Here is a 20,017-nt window from a genome sequence, read left to right on the forward strand (position 1 = left end):
CTGCTACAGAAATTAAATTGACTTTCTATGGATGCAAACAGAGACCGCAGGACAGCTTACGGGACTATGCCCTTAATCTTCAGGAGGCAATGCGGGCCATTAAGCAGAGTGACCCCGGCAGCATGCAGGATGAGGATAAACTTCTGAAGGAGCGGTTCATTGAGGGGCTCCTGTGCAGTCACCAACGAGGCCAATTGCACTTCCTGGCCATGCAAAATCCAGATTTGACTTTTGCGCAATTCAAAGATAAAGCTATCCAGGCATTGCAGGAGCGCCAGCCCAGCCGCACAATACCACCCAGGCGCCCCGCTCTCACATACCACCAGGAGGTGGCATCGGACACCCCAGTTGCCGCGGAGGCCGACGCCCAGAGCTTCGAGGACGACTCCCCTGCAGGACTCCGCCTCCAGATGCAAGAGCTAACCAAGAGCGTTGCTGCCCTGGCCCGGACGGTGCACTCCCTACAGGAGGCCCCCAAAGGGAAGATCCAGTTGGCTTCCAGCCCGGAGGATGTCCCTTGGATGCGACAGAGGAGGACTCCGCCGACCAGAAGCCGGCCCGACGATCGCTTTCACCAGGATGGACGACCCATCTGCCGCCGCTGTCACCAGGTGGGCCACCTTGCAAGGTACTGTCCTTTAAACGAGCAACCCCTGGGGCAAAGGGCCAACCCCCAGGAGTAGGACGATCCGGCCCGCAGTATTGGAGAACCAAGTACATTGGAGGACGGCCAGTTCTCCCTGTAGCGGTTGATGGGATCCCCTTGAACGCTTTGCTGGACACTGGTTCTCAGGTGACGACTATACCTTACGTGCTTTACAAACGGTATTGGGAGGACACTGATATTACCCGTGGCCCTGACGATGATTTCACCATAATTGCCAGTAATGGTCAGCCGTTGCCACAAGTGGGGTATAAGGAGGTCACCATCAAGGTGGGGCGGGTGGAATTGAGAGCCCAAGGGATTGTGATTGTTGATATTGATCGTCGAGAATGTAATCCCATGATGACTCTTGGTACTAATGTTATAGAAAATTGTCTTGCAGAAGTTATTGTTTTGCTGCAACAGGTGGCAGAAACCGCTGGCCACAGTGAGCAACGTGCCCTGCAGAAAGAAATCAGAGCTCTGATGCAGAGACAGCAGGTAGAGCTGACTGGTGGTGAGATTGGTCGTGTCACTGTGAGTGATTCAAACCCCATCGCGATACCCCCCAGGAGTGAGATGTTAATATGGTGTCGGGCAGCCATAGGCCTCAGGGGTAAGGACTACCAGGCCTTGGTAGAACCCGTATATTCAGACAATAGGCCTACTGTTCTGACAGCCCGGGGGGTGGTCGACGTCCGCCAGGGGAGAGTGCCCGTACGTGTCCTCAATTGTGGGGAGGAAGAGGTTCACCTCACCAAGTATACCACGCTCGCCAAACTGTTCACTGTCAACAATAATGTGATACAGACACCTGAACCCTTGGTCCCGTCCAACGTGGCGGAGAACAAAGGTTCTGCAGAGCCCTCGAAAGACTGGTGTCGGGAATTGCATGTGGGCACTGACTCTACCCCATCCCATCAAAAACAGGGGGCCTACAGGGTGGTACACGAGTACGAGCAGGTATTCAGCAAACACCCCTCAGATTTTGGGCAGGTGAAAGGGATCCAACATCACATCCCCACGGGAGATCACCGACCCATAAAAGAGAGATATCGCCCTGTACCCCCAGCTCATTACCAGTGTGCCAAGGACATGTTGCGGGAAATGAAGGAGGCTGGGGTGGTGAGAGACAGCTGTAGCCCCTGGGCAGCTCCGTTAGTCCTTGTTAAAAAGAAAGATGGTACAATGAGGATGTGTGTTGATTACAGGCAGTTGAATCGCATTACACATAAGGACGCATACCCACTGCCCAGGATAGAGGAGTCTCTGGCTGCCTTAAAATCTGCTAACTACTTCTCTACCTTAGATCTCACCAGTGGGTACTGGCAGGTTCCTGTAGCGGAGGCGGACAAAGAGAAGACGGCCTTCACGACGCCAATGGGTCTCTGTGAGTTCAACTACATGCCCTTCGGATTGTGCAATGCTCCCGGAACGTTCCAGAGGATGATGGAGTGCTGCTTGGGACACCTGAACTTTGAAACCGTGCTGTTATATTTGGATGATGTCATTGTCTTCTCTAAGACCTACGAAGACCACCTGAAGCACCTGGCCGAGGTGTTTGAAGCCCTATCCAACTTTGGCTTAAAGGTGAAACCATCCAAGTGTCATCTGCTGAAACCTAAAGTGCAGTACCTGGGCCATGTGGTGAGCGCTGAAGGAGTGGCCCCAGACCCCGACAAGGTCACAGTGATTAAGGACTGGCCAAAGCCCAGTGACCTCCACGAAGTCCGGCAGTTCCTCGGGCTGGTAGGCTATTACCGGAGGTTCATTAAGGACTTCACCAAGAAGGCCGCACCCTTGCAAAACCTGTTGGTGGGCCAACCAAAGAAGACCAAGGGGAGGAACACCCCTTTTGATTGGAACGAAGAGCTGGAGGAATCCTTCACCTGTTTGAAGTCGGCACTGACGGGAGAAGAGGTACTGGCTTACCCCGAATACGACCAACCGTTTGTGCTGTACACCGATGCCAGCAATGTGGGATTAGGAGCCGTGCTGTCCCAGGTCCAGAAAGGCAAAGAGAGGGTGATCGCTTACGCCAGCCGGAAACTCCATCCCACGGAAAGGAACCCTGACAACTACAGTTCCTTTAAGCTGGAATTCCTTGCCATTGTCTGGGCAGTGACAGAGAGGTTCAAACACTACCTGGCCTCCGCGAAATTCACCGTCTTCACGGACAACAATCCGCTAACGCATCTGGATAATGCCAAACTTGGGGCCTTGGAGCAGCGGTGGATGGCCCGGCTATCCAACTACAATTTCACCATCAAGTACCGGGCAGGACACAAGAATGCCAATGCCGATGCCTTGTCCCGAATGCCCAATTTGCCAGAAGCGGGAGAAGACCCGGAGGCACTTGAAGAGGTGGAGCTGCCTGCATTCCATCACCCCAAAGCCACCCAAAACTCTCATCAGGTGAAGAATAGGCACAAGAACCAACCGGATGCCACGCTCAATCCCTGCCCCACCACGGATGGGCAGAAACCCAGGATAGTGACCCCGCGGTCCGTCAGGTGAAGGAGCTCTTGACGCAGGCTGGGTTGCACCCTGGCCCAGATGATCCACAAGAAACCCAACAGCTGTGGAAGGGGAGAAGCAAACTGTTTATCCATGATGGCAAGTTGTGCAGGAGGAGCATCGACCCACGTACTCATGAATTGGTGTGGCAGATAGTGGTGCCAAGGCGAGATGCGCCCATGGTTCTGGGAGCCTACCATGATGGAGCCGGACACTTCGGATGGAGGAAGCTAGAGAAGCTGCTCCGAGGGAGGTTCTATTGGATTGGCATGAAGAGAACCATTGAGAAGTGGTGTCGGGAGTGTGGTCCATGTAGCCTGCGCAGGAAGGACCGTGACAGTCAACGGGCTCCCCTGCGGCCTATCATCACCAAACGGCCACTTGAACTGGTCGCGCTGGATCATGTGAAGCTGACACCTAGCCGGTCGGGCTATATCTACGCCCTTACCATCGTGGACCACTACTCCAGGTTTTTGGTGGTTGTGCCTGTCAAGGATCTAACGGCCAGGACTGCCGCCAGGGCCTTCCAGCAGCACTTTTGTAGGCCCCATGGCTACCCAGAGAAGGTACTGACCGATCAGGGACCTGCATTCGAAGCGGAAGTGTTTCAAGAATTCTGCCAACTGTACGGGTGTAAGAAGATCAGAACCACACCGTACCATCCTCAAACCAACGGGATGTGCGAGAAGATGAACCAAGTGGTAATTGATTTATTGAAGACCTTACCCGTGGAGGAACGGAACCTGTGGCCGACAAAGTTGCCTGACCTGGTGGATATGTACAATCACATCCCAGTAAGTTCCACCAACTGTACTCCAGCGTACCTGATGCGAGGAAGATCTAGTCGGTTACCCGTTGATCTGGACATGGGGGTCCTAGTACCCGAAGATACCTCGCCGGATGCAGATTGGGATGCAGAAAGGCAGCGAAGGTACCGCGAAGTACAGGAGTGTGTAGAAAGAAGTCTCGCCCAGGCTAGGCAGAAACAGGAAAGAGATTACAACCAACACGCTCCTGCGATTCCCCTGTCACCTGGCGAGCAAGTACTTAAACGAAAGAGGAGATTACACAAGCTCGATGACCAATGGGAAGCGGAACCGTACACCATCCTGCCATCCGACTTCGACAACACATAAGTCTGTCTCATCAGCAAAGTCAGAGGGGAGACCTCGACAGCGGTATCCAGGGATCACCTTAAGGTCTGCCCCGATAAGTTGAAAGAGAGGGGCACGGCCCCAGAAATCTCCCCGCCGGTAGAAAAGGAGAAGATGTTCCACACCGTCCTTGGTGACTTTCCCCAGTCCTGGACTCAGATAAACCAAGCCATCGTGGTGCCTGTTCTAATGTTTCAACAGCCGGACCCACCAGAAACAATGGTGATACCAGATCATCCGGTCCCGCTACCTCAACAGGCCTTACCTGATGAAGCCATGCCAACCGTTGAACCGGCAAATCCTCCCTCTGCTATCAGTGAATCTGCTGTACCCACTGTTGATAGCAGCAGCTCTGAGAGCCCCAACCTGCCAGTGCTACCCAGACTCACTAGAAGTGTAGCTAGAAGACAGTACACTACACCAGCGGTAGCAAGCATAGCGGGCCCTGTTAGGCCAATAGCAACCCCTGCGCTGCGAAGGTCCACACGCAGCACTCAAAATCAAACTCCCCTCCGCTACAAAACTTGGAGGTATTAATAAGGGCTGCTCTTTAGTTGAAAATGTTTTTCTTGTATATATCTTTTGTTACAGGTTTTAAAATGGACAATAGGGTAATGGACGGTGAATTGCTCAAAAACTTTCAAAAAAGGGGGGCCCCTTTGTTTACCCGGGGTCCCCGCTGTTTTAACCACTGAACTGAGAGTCATAAACTGTGCATGACCTGACTTTCGCAACGTTCAAGAATTCTCACCTCCCATAAAGGGAAGCTCTGTTATGTTCAATTGTTATGCTATTTCAAAATGTTGTGTGTTTCCTGTTAACATGTATTGTTGTTCTTGTTTTTCCCAGTCCCGGAGTACTGGATTTAACCGGGGGGGAGTGCAGCGCCCCAGAGTCCTGGTCGTTGCAGTACTGTGGCTCCGCCACTATGGGGAGCTATGGTACGTCTGATTGCACTAAAGGAGTTTCTCTGACCAGGTAACACCTCACTACACTTCACACTCCGGCCACCAGGGGGGGTGGTCCTATCTACTAGGCCACTCCTCACACTCTGGTAAAACTGGGGGTTGGACAGGAAGACAGGGAGAAGTAGCTGGGAAGAGCTAATGAGAGGACCTGTCAGGGATGGGATCCTGGCAGACTCCTCAGAGCAGAACTAACCAGTGCACAACGGGAATACAGTAAAGAAGTATTGGGACCAGAAGGAGTCGTGCTGTTAGACCGAGGCAACATCCTTCTGAGGCGCAAACAGTCGGTGGCCGGAACGCCGAGCAAGTAAGAGACTTTAAGTACACTGCAAACCACGGCCGGACAGCTAATTACAGGTTGGCTGTCTCACTTAACACCTAAGCAGACAACGGAGGCAGCTGTGGGAGAGGGGCGACTCTAGGGTCCCGGAAGAACTCCAGGCCTACCCCGTCATACGGGTGCGTCCTACCATATCACCTGGAGGACGAAGAGAACGAACAAATAGAGACAGACAGAAACAGTTGTGAGGACTATCCCGGGAGCTCAGCAGGGAAGAACTACAACACCCAGCGCTAGAAGGCAGACACTGATTCCCACCTGTAAAGAGAACTTCTGATGTGCCTTTGGGCCGGCCGGTCTCTGACAACCCAGTTAACAGCGCTCTGGACTGAGGTCTCCAAAACCTTCAGTAAAGAGGTAAAGAGACTGCAACCTGGTGTCCTCGTTATTTACCGCGACCTGCACCCCACAACTGCACCGCTACACCACCACTTATTCTACCGGACGTCCCTCACCGACACACAGGGCCACGGACCGGGTCTAGCCACCGTGACAACCCCAGGACTGAGACCCAGAGGCTCGGCTTCGGGTACCCCTCGGCCCTGCGGCGGTGTGGGTGCGCTCCATTTGCGGTCAACACAAAAAACTACAAAACCACGCAGAGTGTGCAAAAAATACCCCCGCACCGACTCACGGTGCGGTGGTGCCACTCTGCACCCCCAGAGCTTCCAGCTAGCCAGGCAGTTTCATGATAGCAAGCTGGACTAGAACTTAGCAAGAAAAACCATATGTAACAAATGAACAAGCAGGAACTTAGCTTCGCTGGAGTAGACAGGTCCTCAGAAAGATCCAGGAGAGATCTGAACCAGTAGTAGAACATTGATAGCTGGCATGGAGTAACGATCTGAGTGGAGTTAAATAGAGAATCCAGCCTAGCCCTAAACGAGGGCAGGTGGGGAAGGAATCTCAGAACCAGCAGCTCCACTCACAGCCACCAGAGGGAGTCCACGGACAGAACTCACCGAAGTACCATTCATGACCACAGGAGGGAGTTCGAGAACGGAATTCACAACAGTATATACAATGTTTGTGGGAAAGAGTAATAGACCATTGAAAAAGAAAAGAACCTAAGAGGAGTGGATACTATCAAACCTATACATGTATATGCATCATATGAGTGCGTGAGACGCTTCCAAAGGTGCATAAAGAGATCAAACCTTATTATTCTAATATATTGAAAGGAATGCGCAAAATTTGGTGAACATAAAGAATATACAAAAATTATGAAGATATACAGGGTTTTATATTCTATACAAAAATAGGTTTCAGTAATAGATAAATAAGTGGTGCAATAGTGCAATATTAATGATTAATTCAAACAAATTATATGCACAAATTGCTGCACATAGTGAATATACGTGACAAAACTCAATTACATATATTTTAAACAAGATAGAAATATATACATACATGTATACATTTATATGCACATATACATACATATACAAAAAAGTGATTGTGTATAAATAACGCATTTTGACTAAATCAGACCTGTGTGCCCAATTATTGATAAAAACATACATAGATCAATAGATAAGATTATAAAAAACCCTAAACTAGTGCAAACATTAAGAAACACAAAATATTAGCAAAAACAATCGATTAATGATAAGCCCAATATAAAATTGGGTAGGAATCCCAAGGTGATGCCCACATCCGTAAACATGGAAAAGTGCCTATTATAGTGAACGAAACGAAATTCAGTATACTTTGAAGATATGTTTCGTGTATTATAGTTTTTTCATATGTTTCAGTCATATCGAAGGCTCCAAAGTAGGTGCAGGACCGGATGGAATAATGCCGCCATTTTAATCAACGCTTTATGGATTCATCATACAAAAAATGGAAATAGGATATACTAGAAGAAATATATAAAAACACAGAGGTTAAAAACTGACCAAAATAACAATTAAAAGCATACTAAAAAATATTACACCATAAATCTACAAAAAAGGGGCAAAACTAAGAATCTCGTTGAGACCTGCTGGCTGGACCGAACCAACCCTAAAGATCCACTGGGCCTCTAACTGGGCCAATTTTTTCCTCCAATCGCCTCCCCGGGTGTCAATATACACCTTATCAATGCCAATTACCGATAGCAATGTGGCATCGCAGCCATGATAATTTTTAAAGTGCCTCGGTATAGGCTTTAACAAGGACGTATCCTTTACACCAGCAGCATTTATGATGTCCCGAAAATGCTCCCTTGTTCTAATTTTGAGGGGTCTAGATGTAAGCCCCACATATAACTTAGGGCATGTACAAGTTATACACTGTGTTCCAAATTATTCTGCACATAGAGTTTCGGAGTGATAAGGTTAGAATTTTTTTGTTTGTCATTTAAACTCATTGATGGTGATGTGTGTCAGGGCTCTTTATATCACTGAAAGCAATTGCAGATACCTGTGCACATTAGTTTGGCCGGTGTGTCCAAATAAAGGCAAGACTACTTAAGAAGGCTGTTCCACATTATTAAGCAGCCTACATTTGTTGCCAAAGTGGGAAAGAAAAAGGATGTGTCGGCTGCTGAGAAGCAACAAATTGTGGAGTATTTAGGTCAAGGCATGACTACAATCAACATTGCCAAGACACTTCATCGTGATCATCGCACAATCAAGAAGTATGTAGCTGATTCCCAGCACACACGTGTGCGTGCTGATAAAGAAAAATTGAGGACTCTTTCCAACAAGCAATTGCGTAAGGTTAAAAGAGTAGCTGCAAAAATGCCTTGTCATAGCAGCAGACAAGTTTTTGAAGCTGCTGGTGCCTCCAACATCCCCAGAACAACAAGATGCAGGGTCCTTCAGAGGTTTGCAGCTGTGCGTAAGCCATCCTGTCGACCACCTCTATCCACTGCAACAAGCAGAAACGGCTCCAGTGGGCCAAACGATACATGAAGACTGACTTCCAAATGGTTTTGTTCACCGATGAGTGCCGTGCAACGCTCGATGGTCCAGATGGATGGAGTGGAGGATGGCTGGTTGATGGACATCCCATGAAAACACGGCTAAGGCGCCAACAAGGAGGAGGTGGAGTAATGTTTTGGGCTGGAATCATGGGGAGAGAGATTGTCGGCCCCTTTATGATCCCTGAAGGGGTAAAGATGAACTCCATAATCTATGTGGAGTTTCTAAAACAACACTTCCTGCCATGGTTCAAGAGGAAGAACCGTGCTTTCCGCAGCAAGATCATTTTCATGCATGATAATGCACCGTCTCATGCTGCAAAAAACACATCTGCATCTCTGGCTGCTATGGGCATAAAAGAGGACAAACTTATGGTGTGGCCACCATCTTCCCCTGACCTCAACCCCATTGAGAACCTCTGGAGCATCATCAAAAGGAAGTGTCTATGATGGCGGGAGGCAGTTCACATCTAAGCAACAGCTCTGGGAGGGGATTCTGTCCACATGCAAAACAATGGAAGCAGAAACCATCCAAAAACTGACAAATTCAATGGACGAGAGAGTTCAGAAGCTTCTTTCGAACAAGGGGTCCTACGTGCAAATGTAACATCACCTAGAATAAAGTATTCACTTGAAAACTGTTTGATTTCATTTTGTAATAAGCTGATAATGCTTATAACTTCACAATTCACCATTTTTTTGTTCAAAATAAAAAAAAAAGGTTGAAAACTCTGCTGTGCATAATAATTTGGAACATGCATTTTGAGTGTTTATTTTTTTTAAAAAGATACTGTTGTCATAGGCAGTTTGTTCCAAAGCATTGCAATTATACTAGAATAGTAGATGACTGGAAAATAACAATGACTGCAATTCAGATAGGTAATTTAGAGAAAATATGAGGAAATATTATTTGCATAATAATTTGGAACACAGTGTATAACTTGTACATGCCCTAAGTTATATGTGGGGCTTACATCTAGACCCCTCAAAATTAGAACAAGGGAGCATTTTCGGGACATCATAAATGCTGCTGGTGTAAAGGATACGTCCTTGTTAAAGCCTATACCGAGGCACTTTAAAAATTATCATGGCTGCGATGCCACATTGCTATCGGTAATTGGCATTGATAAGGTGTATATTGACACCCGGGGAGGCGATTGGAGGAAAAAATTGGCCCAGTTAGAGGCCCAGTGGATCTTTAGGGTTGGTTCGGTCCAGCCAGCAGGTCTCAACGAGATTCTTAGTTTTGCCCCTTTTTTGTAGATTTATGGTGTAATATTTTTTAGTATGCTTTTAATTGTTATTTTGGTCAGTTTTTAACGTCTGTGTTTTTATATATTTCTTCTAGTATATCCTATTTCCATTTTTTGTATGATGAATCCATAAAGCGTTGATTAAAATGGCGGCATTATTCCATCCGGTCCTGCAGCTACTTTGGAGCCTTCGATATGACTGAAACATATGAAAAAAACTATAATATACGAAACATATCTTCAAAGTATACTGAATTTCGTTTCGTTCACTATAATAGGCACTTTTCCATGTTTACGGATGTGGGCATCACCTTGGGATTCCTACCCAATTTTATATTGGGCTTATCATTAATCGATTGTTTTTGCTAATATTTTGTGTTTCTTAATGTTTGCACTAGTTTAGGGTTTTTTATAATCTTATCTATTGATCTATGTATGTTTTTATCAATAATTGGGCACACAGGTCTGATTTAGTCAAAATGCGTTATTTATACACAATCACTTTTTTGTATATGTATGTATATGTGCATATAAATGTATACATGTATGTATATATTTCTATCTTGTTTAAAATATATGTAATTGGGTTTTGTCACGTATATTCACTATGTGCAGCAATTTGTGCATATAATTTGTTTGAATTAATCATTAATATTGCACTATTGCACCACTTATTTATCTATTACTGAAACCTATTTTTGTATAGAATATAAAACCCTGTATATCTTCATAATTTTTGTATATTCTTTATGTTCACCAAATTTTGCGCATTCCTTTCAATATATTAGAATAATAAGGTTTGATCTCTTTATGCACCTTTGGAAGCGTCTCACGCACTCATATGATGCATATACATGTATAGGTTTGATAGTATCCACTCCTCTTAGGTTCTTTTCTTTTTCAATGGTCTATTACTTTTTCCCGCAAACATTGTATATACCTAGTCATCCATCTCCCAGGCAGGCTTGTCGCATTGGGGTCGCTGTGGAGACGCGTCGCAACTGGCCCCTGGTTCACTCCCCTCTCTGACGCGTCGGGAGGGGAAGTGACCAGGTGTCACATGACGCCGATCAGCAGTGACGTCATGCGGTGTAGCCGGCGGAAGCGCCGTTATCCAGCTGCCGCCTCCCACTTTCGAATCAGCGCTATTTAAGCAACCCATATACCCTGTCAGTACACACCTTCCCGCAGACGAAGCCACACGCGAAACGCGCGTCCGGGTCGCCGCCAACACCCGCAGGTAATTGCATTAAAATGTTTTCCCTTTTATGCTGCTCCAATTAATTTATTCATATATCATGCCTGGAGTTTAGGCTGATAACTATTTAGGTCCCCTGTCTTTATGGAAACCACTGAGTTTATAGATTTATGTAGGGGAGTAGGGCCTTATCCGCATTAGGTTATCCAAATAAGCCTTTTTGCACTTGCATATAACTCATTACTTACTATAGATATATTTGGGATTTTGCGCATTCTTTGGTAAACATTCGCTACACCTGTTACTGAATACAATTTCTTTGCCTACGTGGTTTTTGGCGGTTTTTGTATAGTTCTATCCCCCCCCATTTTTTGTATTTTTTATTGAATATGTCTATATGTAATTGTTTTCAGAATATTCTAGTAAAATTTTGTAATTTTATGGCTATTTGCTTCTATGTCTTTTTCTGATGTATTTATGGCCTTTTTGAAGCATTGCCATATCTCTAGGCAGCAATTTATATTTTTGATGTATCTTAAAATGGAGTTGACCTCTTCAAGACCAGACACACATTTTTGTTGTTTTTCGTACATGCGGGTTTAAGAGTTCCAAAGTCTTTTTTTTCTGGTTATTCAAATAATTTTTGCCTCCATTTTATCGTGACAAGTGGAGCCGAATTTCGTTGTCATTTTTTATTTTCATTTTTTTGTGGTTATCAGGGCAAAATCTAATGAAATTATTTTTTTTTAATCCTTTAAAACCATAAAAGGCCACAAAATACATGGTGAACTGTGTTCCCCTTTCCATTACAATTATAGATCTAAGGGCTGTCCCACACGTCCAGATAATTCCGGTACCGGAATAAATCGGTACCGGAGTTATCCGTGTCCGTGTGCCTGGGAACTCACGGAGGCCATACGTGCGGCACACGTGTGCGGCCCGTATGGCGAGTGGGTACCACATGGAGCGTGTGGTACCCACTCTGCATCTTGCTGAATCCTCCGATTCATATGTTCTCTGCAGCAGCATTTGCTGCAGAGAAAATATGAATAATAGTGTTTAAAATAAAGATCTATGTGTCCGCCGCCCCCCCACCCCCTGTGCGCCCCCCCGCTGGTCAGAAAATACTTACCCGGGTCCCCCGTCGGCTGTCGCTCCTTCCTGGTCTGGCCGCGGCTTCTCTACTGTATGCGGTCGATTGCACTCATGAATATGTGGCTCCACCTCCAATAGGGGCGGAGCCGACTATTCATGATTGTAAATGAGCGGCCCCACGTGACCGCATACAGTGGAAGCCGCGGCCAGACAAGGAAGGAGTGACAGCCGACGGGGGACCCGGGTAAGTATTTTCTGACCAGCGTGGGGGGCGCACAGGGGGTGGGAGGGCGGCATTGATTTTTATGGGTCTACGTGTGTCAGTGGCTCCGGTACGTGAGGAAACTGTCACCTCACGTACCGGAGCCACTGACGTGTGAAACCGGCCTAACATGGTAGTAATTTTTCCTAGCGGGCGGGGCGGGAAACAGCGGTTCGAATTTGCGTTGATTTTCTTTTTTTTGTTTGGGTTTTATTACTTGTTTTTCTTGCTTTATCTTTATTTATTTCACACATTTTGCCCACGTATGAGGTCCTAAAACACCTTTAGGCTCTGTGCACACGCTGCGGATTTTGCTGCGGATCCGCAGCAGTTTTCCCTGAGTTTACAGTACCATGTAAACCTATGGAAAACAAAATCCGCAGTGCACATGCTGCGGAAAAAAAACGTGCGGAAACGCTGCGTTGTTTATTCCGCAGCATGTTAATTCTTTGAGCGGATTCTGCAGCGGATTACACCTGCTCCATAAAAGGAATGCGCAGGTGTAAATCCGCAGGTGGAATCTGCACAAAGTCCGCAAAAAAAAGTGGTAAATCTGCGGTAATTCCGCAGTGCAGTTTACCTGCGGATTTACTAAAATCAGTGCAGAAAAATCCGCACACCTTTCCGCAACATGTGAACATACCCTGACGCTACATGTAAACATTTTCTCATTGAGGATTTCCCCTGTAACTGGGGCTGCCATAATAGTTCTGGGTCAAATTATCTACACTGCAGAGCAGATCTGGGACAGGGGAAGGAAGTGATGCGAGGCCTTGTGCTCATGTACCGAAAACACTCTTTTTTGAGTGTGATTCTTTTCATTGGTGCAGAAATCCTGCTGCTTCAAATCTTCACCAAAATGCATTAAAAAAAAGGGGGAAATGCTGAAAATAGCTATAACCAGACCAGATTGCTATTGCTTACTTCGATGCAAATAAAAACACAGCTGAAAAAAAGCTTGTGGGAATATGGTCTAAAAAAAAGGATGTAAAAGTTAATTTTCTTCTTCTTCTTTTTTTCATGTTTTATTGGGCAATGCTCCTTTTTCTGAACAAGCAGAGGAGAGCCCGTGATCTGGAGACGATTGATCGAGGCAGCTCTGGGCAGCAGCACAAGTTCTCTGCAGTGACCACTACAGGGTAACTGCGGTATTACAGTATGTTCTTTGATATGAATGGGTGATTAGGCTGCCAGGTGCCTTTCTGACATCCATATTCATAAAGTCTACAAAATTACATGACTATAAATCAACTAAACCCCTCACCTGAGGTAGCCGCGGACCCTGCATCCCCGAAACCAGCTCTGGATCACCACAGCTGCTTGATATTCCTTCATTCTGTTCTCCTCGGCATCTCTACAAGGAAAGAAGAGATATAATTATATACGGTAACCACCATGGATATCGCTGAAAACCCTTCCTGAGAGTTCAGAGTGCCACCAAATATGGTGCAGCCAGAGTGTCCCCCCATACATAGGGCCATGAGAGCGCCCCCATAAAGTGTCACCAGAGTGCCCCCAATAGTGTTGCCAGTGTGCCCCCCATAAATAGTGCTGCCAGAGTGCCTCCCATAAATAGTGCTGCCAGAGAGCCCCCCATAAATAGTGCCGCCAGAGAGCCCCCCATAAATAGTGCCGCCAGAGAGCCCCCCATAGTGTCACAAGAGTGCCCCCCATAAATAGTGCCGCCAAAGTGCCCCCCATAAATAGTGCCGCCAGAGTGCCCCCCACAGTGTCACAAGAGTGCCCCCCATAAATAGTGTCACAAAAGTCCCCCTATAGTGTCACCAGCATTTCATGAACACCCGATCCTTACACTATGGCTGGTCAGAACAATGAAAGCAATTGTCACCATCCACCTCTCGCGTCCCCCCTATTTCTATATCTTGTGAGCAGGGCCCTCACTCCTCTTGGTATCTGTTGTTTATATGATTATTGTTATGCTGTAACGTCTATTGTCTGTACAAGTCCCCTCTGTAATGTAAAGCGCTGCGGAATATGTCGGCACTATAGAAATAAAATGATTATTATCACTCCCGATACCCAGATCCGATGCTGAGTATCTGATATTGGCTGCAGCTCTGCCTGAATATCTGGACCCGGGGAGGGTGAGTAAACCGGAATTTGTTGTTTTTTTTCTGCCAATGGAGCTTATAGAAAAAAAATTCTGAAAGGGGACGTGCCCTGATGATGACAACCACAGGTGACACCTTCGGTAACTTACTATTATGAGTGACGCAGCCACCTGCTATAACAGTGATCATCACATACACCCCCCATTAAAGGGGTTGTACATTGTACAAGGTAGCTTTTTCCAACAATAGCGCCACATGTGTCTACAGGTTATTGCTGGTACTGCAGTTCTGCTCCACTGAAGTGAATGGCGCAGAGAGACAGGGGTGGAGATGTTTTTGGAAGATTTCTCCAATAAGATGAATACTTTGATGAAAACTCGAAGGTCAGAAGTCTCCGCATCGGCAGGAACAACAACCTGTACCAGGTTAGCAGATGCTCCTCTCCCTACCTTACCCACAGCTACCTATGTGAACGAGGCCATACACTTCAGAAACCATGGGATGAACGTTTGTTTGGAGGACAGGCACCTGCCTCTTACTGTCCTAATTGTACAAATGCTAAAAAATACCCTTTACTGACCCTGCGAGATGCTTAAAGGGTTAATTCCATCATCATCGTTGGATTTTGTCAGATAAACCTTGTAAGGACAAGCACTTTTGCAATTTATTGATTGTAAAAATTTGCATCCGTTCCTGAGATATTAACATTTTTCTGTTGTTTACAGCTCGTTGCTTAGGAGACCGACCACCGCTGTAGTGTAACTTGTCACCGCTGTACTGAAGCTTGCCGAGAGCAGGAGGCGGCAGCGTGCTCCCAGACAGCTTCAAAACAGTGCTTACAAGCTCAATAGAAAAGCGCTTGTAAGCAATGCACAGTTGGCGCATTTCAGCACAGCGCTTGCAAGTCAGACTGCAGCGGTGGTCGGTGTCCGAGGCGACGATCTGTAACCAAAACGAAAATGTTAAAATCTCAAGAACGGCTGAAAAATTTAATAAACAGTAAATTGCAAAAGTGATTGTATTTGAAAGGACTGTCCAATGATACATATTTAGGAAAAAGGAAATATGCTTTTAACCTCTTCACCCTTGGGCGATTTTTCCCTTTTTTCTTCCCTTCTCCCAAGAGCCATAACTTTTTTATTTTTCCATCAATATAACCGTATGAGGGCTTGTTTTTTTGCGGAATGAGCTGTACTTTTCAATGGCGCCATTGATTTTATCACATGGTGTACTGGAAAACGAGAAAAAAAAATCCAAGTGCGGTGAAATTGCAAAAAAAGTGCAATTACACAATTGTTTTTTTCATTTTTATTTACCATGTTCACTCTGTGATAAAACTGACCGAATAATATAATTCTACCGGTCAGTACGAGTACGCAGACACCAAACATGTATAGGTTATTTATTATTTCAGTGGTGGAAAAAAAATTCCGAAAGTTTTATGAAAGTTTTTGCATTTGTCGTCATTTTCTGAGACCCCTAGCGTTTCCATTTTTTCGGGATCTGGAGCTGAGTGAGGGCTCGTGTTTTGCGGCTTGATCTGATATTTTTATTTATACTACTCAACCCACTCCCTCCCTGACAAGATGGCGAGGAGCTGATAAGTTGCCTTATTGCCGCCATCTTGGTGCTCCCATGAAGCCGCAGGAGATCAGAAGTTTTATCATGTATTGCTGAACTGTCAAAGGTTCAAGTCAACTGAGGAACTAAAAAAAAATTAAATGTTAAAAAGTAATTAATATTTAAAAAATGAACTCATATGATGCCTTTTAGAGCGATCTATCAAAATCTAAAATTATTTATCCCATACTTTAAACTCACCCTAAAAAAAAATCCAAAAGCCAGAATTGCTGTTTTTCATTCGCTTGCGCTAAAAATGCAATAAAAGTGATTGAAAAGTCCAATGTCCCCCATTATAAATGACATTTCGCCAAGCAAAAGAAAAAAAAAAACACTAACACAGTTGCATCAAAGGAAAAAATATTAAACATGCCTCCATCACACCTATCCTCAAAAAGCCCTCTCTTGACCCATCCTCTGTATCTAGCTATCGCCCTATATCACTTCTCCCCTATGCCTCCAAACTACTGGAACAACACGTCCATCTTGAACTGTCCTCCCATCTATCTTCCTGCTCCCTCTTCGACCGCTTACAATCTGGCTTCCGGTCACACCATTCCACTGAAACTGCCCTAAGGTCACCAATGACCTATTAACCGCCAAAGCCAAGCGACACTACTCTGTCCTCCTCCTCCTGGACCTGTGCTCTGCCTTTGACACAGTGGACCATTCCCTATTATTACAGACCCTCTCATCCCTTGGCATCACAGACTTGGCCCTATCCTGGATCTCCTCATACCTAACAGACCGGACATTCAGCGTCTCCCACTCACACACCACCTCCTCACCTCGCCCCCTCTCTGTCGGAGTCCCACAAGGTTCAGTCCTTGGGCCCCTGCTCTTCTCCATTTACACCTTTGGCCTGGGACAGTTCATAGAATCTCACGGTTTTCAGTATCACCTCTATGCTGATGACACACAGATCTACATCTCTGGACCAGATATCACCTCCCTACTAACCAGAATCCCTCAATGTCTGTCCACTATTTCATCCTTCTTCTCCGCTAGATTTCTGAAACTTAACATGGACAAAACAGAATTCATCATCTTTCCCCCATCTCACGCGACCCCCCCAACGAACCTATCCATTACAGTAAATGGCTGCCCACTCTCCCCAGTCCCACAAGCTCGCTGCCTCGGGGTAATCCTTGACGCTGATCTCTCCTTCAAACCACATATCCAAGCCCTTTCCACTTCCTGCCGACTTCAACTCAAAAATATTTCACGAATCCGTTCATTCCTCAACCAAGAATCTGCAAAAACCCTAGTTCATGCCCTCATCATCTCCCGCCTTGATTACTGCAACCTCCTGCTCTGTGGCCTCCCCTCGAACACTCTCGCACCCCTCCAATCTATTCTAAACTCTGCTGCCCGACTAATCCACCTGTCCCCCCGCTATTCCCCGGCCTCTCCCCTCTGTCAATCCCTTCACTCGCTCCCCATTACCCAGAGACTCCAGTACAAAACCCTAACCATGACATATAAAGCCATCCACAACCTGTCTCCTCCATACATCTGTGACCTCGTCTCCTGGTACTTACCTACACGCAACCTCCGATCCTCACAAGATCTCCTTCTCTACTCCCCTCTTATCTCCTCTTCCCACAATCGTATACAAGATTTCTCTCGCGTATCCCCCCTACTCTGGAACCCTCTACCACAACACATCAGACTCTCGCCTACCATCGAAACCTTCAAAAAGAGCCTGAAGACCCACCTCTTCCGACAAGCCTACAACCTGCAGTAACCACCGATCGACCAATCCGCTGCATGACCAGCTCTGCCCTCACCTACTGTATTCTCACCCATCCCTTGTAGATTGTGAGCCCTCGCGGGCAGGGTCCTCTCTCCTCCTGTACCAGTTATGACTTGTATTGTTTAAGATTATTGTACTTGTTTTTATTATGTATACCCCTCCTTACATGTAAAGCGCCATGGAATAAATGGCGCTATAACAATAAATAATAATAATAATAAAAGTTGTTTTTTTGGAAAATGGCGACGCAACAATTTTTTTCATGTATTTTTCACATTCTTTTAAAACTCTAAAATATATATAAAAAAATACTATACAGGCTCGGCATTGCCGCAATCGTACTGACATGGAGGCGCGTCTTACAAGGTTATTTTTTATCAAAAAATTTACGCTGTAAAAAAAAAAATAATAATAAAAAAAAATATGAAGGATTTTTTTTTTTTAATTGTTATACTGACATGTACGTCTTTTGAATAAAGTTTGGTTATAACTGTGCTGACACGATGCCTTCCAAAACTTAAATTTAAATAAATATACATATATATATGCTCGTCTGATGGAGTGCTGGGAGTTGTAGTCCGATATGAGGGGTGTTCACAGCTCATTCAGTGTCTGTGACAGGACAACTACTACTCCCGGCGCAATAACTTCCACTAATAATGGCTAAAATCTCCAAACTGACTTCAAAACTACATTTCCCATGATTCCTTAACACACAACAAACCGACACGGAATCATGGGAATTGTAGTTTACCGCAGCTGGGTCGCTTTAGTTTACCACAGAAACTCCTAAAAAGTTTGTTTTCCGGGCCGCTCCTTCTGTCAGACGTCCCCGGTACCCGGCCCTCTGCCCCCGGTGCCCGGTCCTCTGCCCCCTCCGCTCACTCTACCTGCATCTCCTGTAATACTCCATAGTCAGGTCGGACAGACGGCTCCGAAGCTTCTCCAGCGCGGCCATGTCTCAGGTGTCTGGACGCGTCTCCATGGAGACCGGATGGTGCCAATCCGCATGGGGGTGTAATAAGCAAACAAAGTCAGATTTTCACCGCGCATCGGATTAAACAGTAAATTAGTCAGCATTATCTGGACTGTCTAAACTGGTTTAGTTGTGCGGAGGCATTGAAGAGGTGGAAGGTGCCTGTGTTTTGTTTTCTTAGTTCTCCGTGTGAATGGTTTCGTCTGACTTCCGCTCCCCTGTGCTCCAGGTCGCAGTCCGCTGCTCCGGAAACGTCATGGTGGCTGTGGCCGCTGCTCCGGCTCTGCTGTGATCCTGGTGGGGACACCTCAAGCTTTGTTCATGGTTGGCGTAGCCAGGAAACACATCCGAGCCAATAAGGGAACCAGCTGGTGAGTGAGCGCCGGCCGCCATACTGCCCCCTGCGGCGGAGAGCACCGAGGGCTCCGGGAGCCGTTATACTGGAACTGTCATAGCTTCCTTATAACTCTCCGGCCCTCTGTCCTTCCTCCTGGAAATGTAGTCACACTGACAACTAGGTGAGGGCGACCGTCGTGGTTGGTAGGGCGGGCGTCCGGCATCCGTCGTGGTTGGTAGGGCGGGCGTCCGGCATCCGTCGTGGTTGGTAGGGCGGGTGTCCGGCATCCGTCGTGGTTGGTAGGGCGGGCGTCCGGCATCCGTCGTGGTTGGTAGGGCGGGCGTCCGGCATCCGTCGTGGTTGGTAGGACGGGCGTCCGGCATCCGTCGTGGTTGGTAGGGCGGGCGTCCGCCGTGGTTGGTAGGGCGGGTGTCCGGCATCCGTCGTGGTTGGTAGGGCGGGCGTCCGCCGTGGTTGGTAGGGCGGGCGTCCGGCATCCGCCGTGGTTGGTAGGGCGGGCGTCCGGCATCCGTCGTGGTTGGTAGGGCGGGTGTCCGGCATCCGTCGTGGTTGGTAGGGCGGGCGTCCGCCGTGGTTGGTAGGGCGGGCGTCCGGCATCCGCCGTGGTTGGTAGGACGGGCGTCCGGCATCCGTCGTGGTTGGTAGGGCGGGCGTCCGCCGTGGTTGGTAGGACGGGCGTCCGGCATCCGTCGTGGTTGGTAGGGCGGGCGTCCGCCGTGGTTGGTAGGGCGGGCGTCCGGCATCCGCCGTGGTTGGTAGGGCGGGCGTCCGGCATCCGTCGTGGTTGGTAGGGCGGGTGTCCGGCATCCGTCGTGGTTGGTAGGGCGGGCGTCCGGCATCCGTCGTGGTTGGTAGGGGGGGCGTCCGGCATCCGTCGTGGTTGGTAGGGGGGGCGTCCGG

General features: G+C 47.2%; 2 protein-coding genes across 7 annotated transcripts in view; one reads left to right on the forward strand and one right to left on the reverse strand.

Moving 5' to 3' along the window:
* Positions 1-18,875, reverse strand: part of SPATA17 (spermatogenesis associated 17) — a 273,405-nt gene extending 254,530 nt beyond the window's left edge. The window contains exons 1-2 of the mRNA XM_077282262.1: positions 18,674-18,875; positions 13,600-13,689 (exon numbers count right to left, since the gene is read on the reverse strand). Of these exons, the coding sequence (XP_077138377.1) occupies positions 13,600-13,689; positions 18,674-18,741 (158 nt within the window). The 5' untranslated portion in view covers positions 18,742-18,875. The remainder of the gene's footprint in view (positions 1-13,599; positions 13,690-18,673) is intronic.
* Positions 18,876-18,954: 79 nt separating this feature from the next.
* The window catches only part of GPATCH2 (G-patch domain containing 2), a 164,306-nt gene continuing 163,243 nt past the window's right edge, over positions 18,955-20,017 (forward strand). For all 6 annotated transcript variants that reach the window (XM_077282256.1, XM_077282257.1, XM_077282258.1 and 3 more), the window contains exon 1: positions 18,955-19,130. In XM_077282256.1, the coding sequence (XP_077138371.1) occupies positions 19,081-19,130 (50 nt within the window). In that variant the 5' untranslated portion in view covers positions 18,955-19,080. The remainder of the gene's footprint in view (positions 19,131-20,017) is intronic.

Source organism: Ranitomeya variabilis, chromosome 2 (assembly GCF_051348905.1).
Source record: "Ranitomeya variabilis isolate aRanVar5 chromosome 2, aRanVar5.hap1, whole genome shotgun sequence".
Taxonomy (NCBI): Eukaryota; Metazoa; Chordata; class Amphibia; order Anura; family Dendrobatidae; genus Ranitomeya; species Ranitomeya variabilis.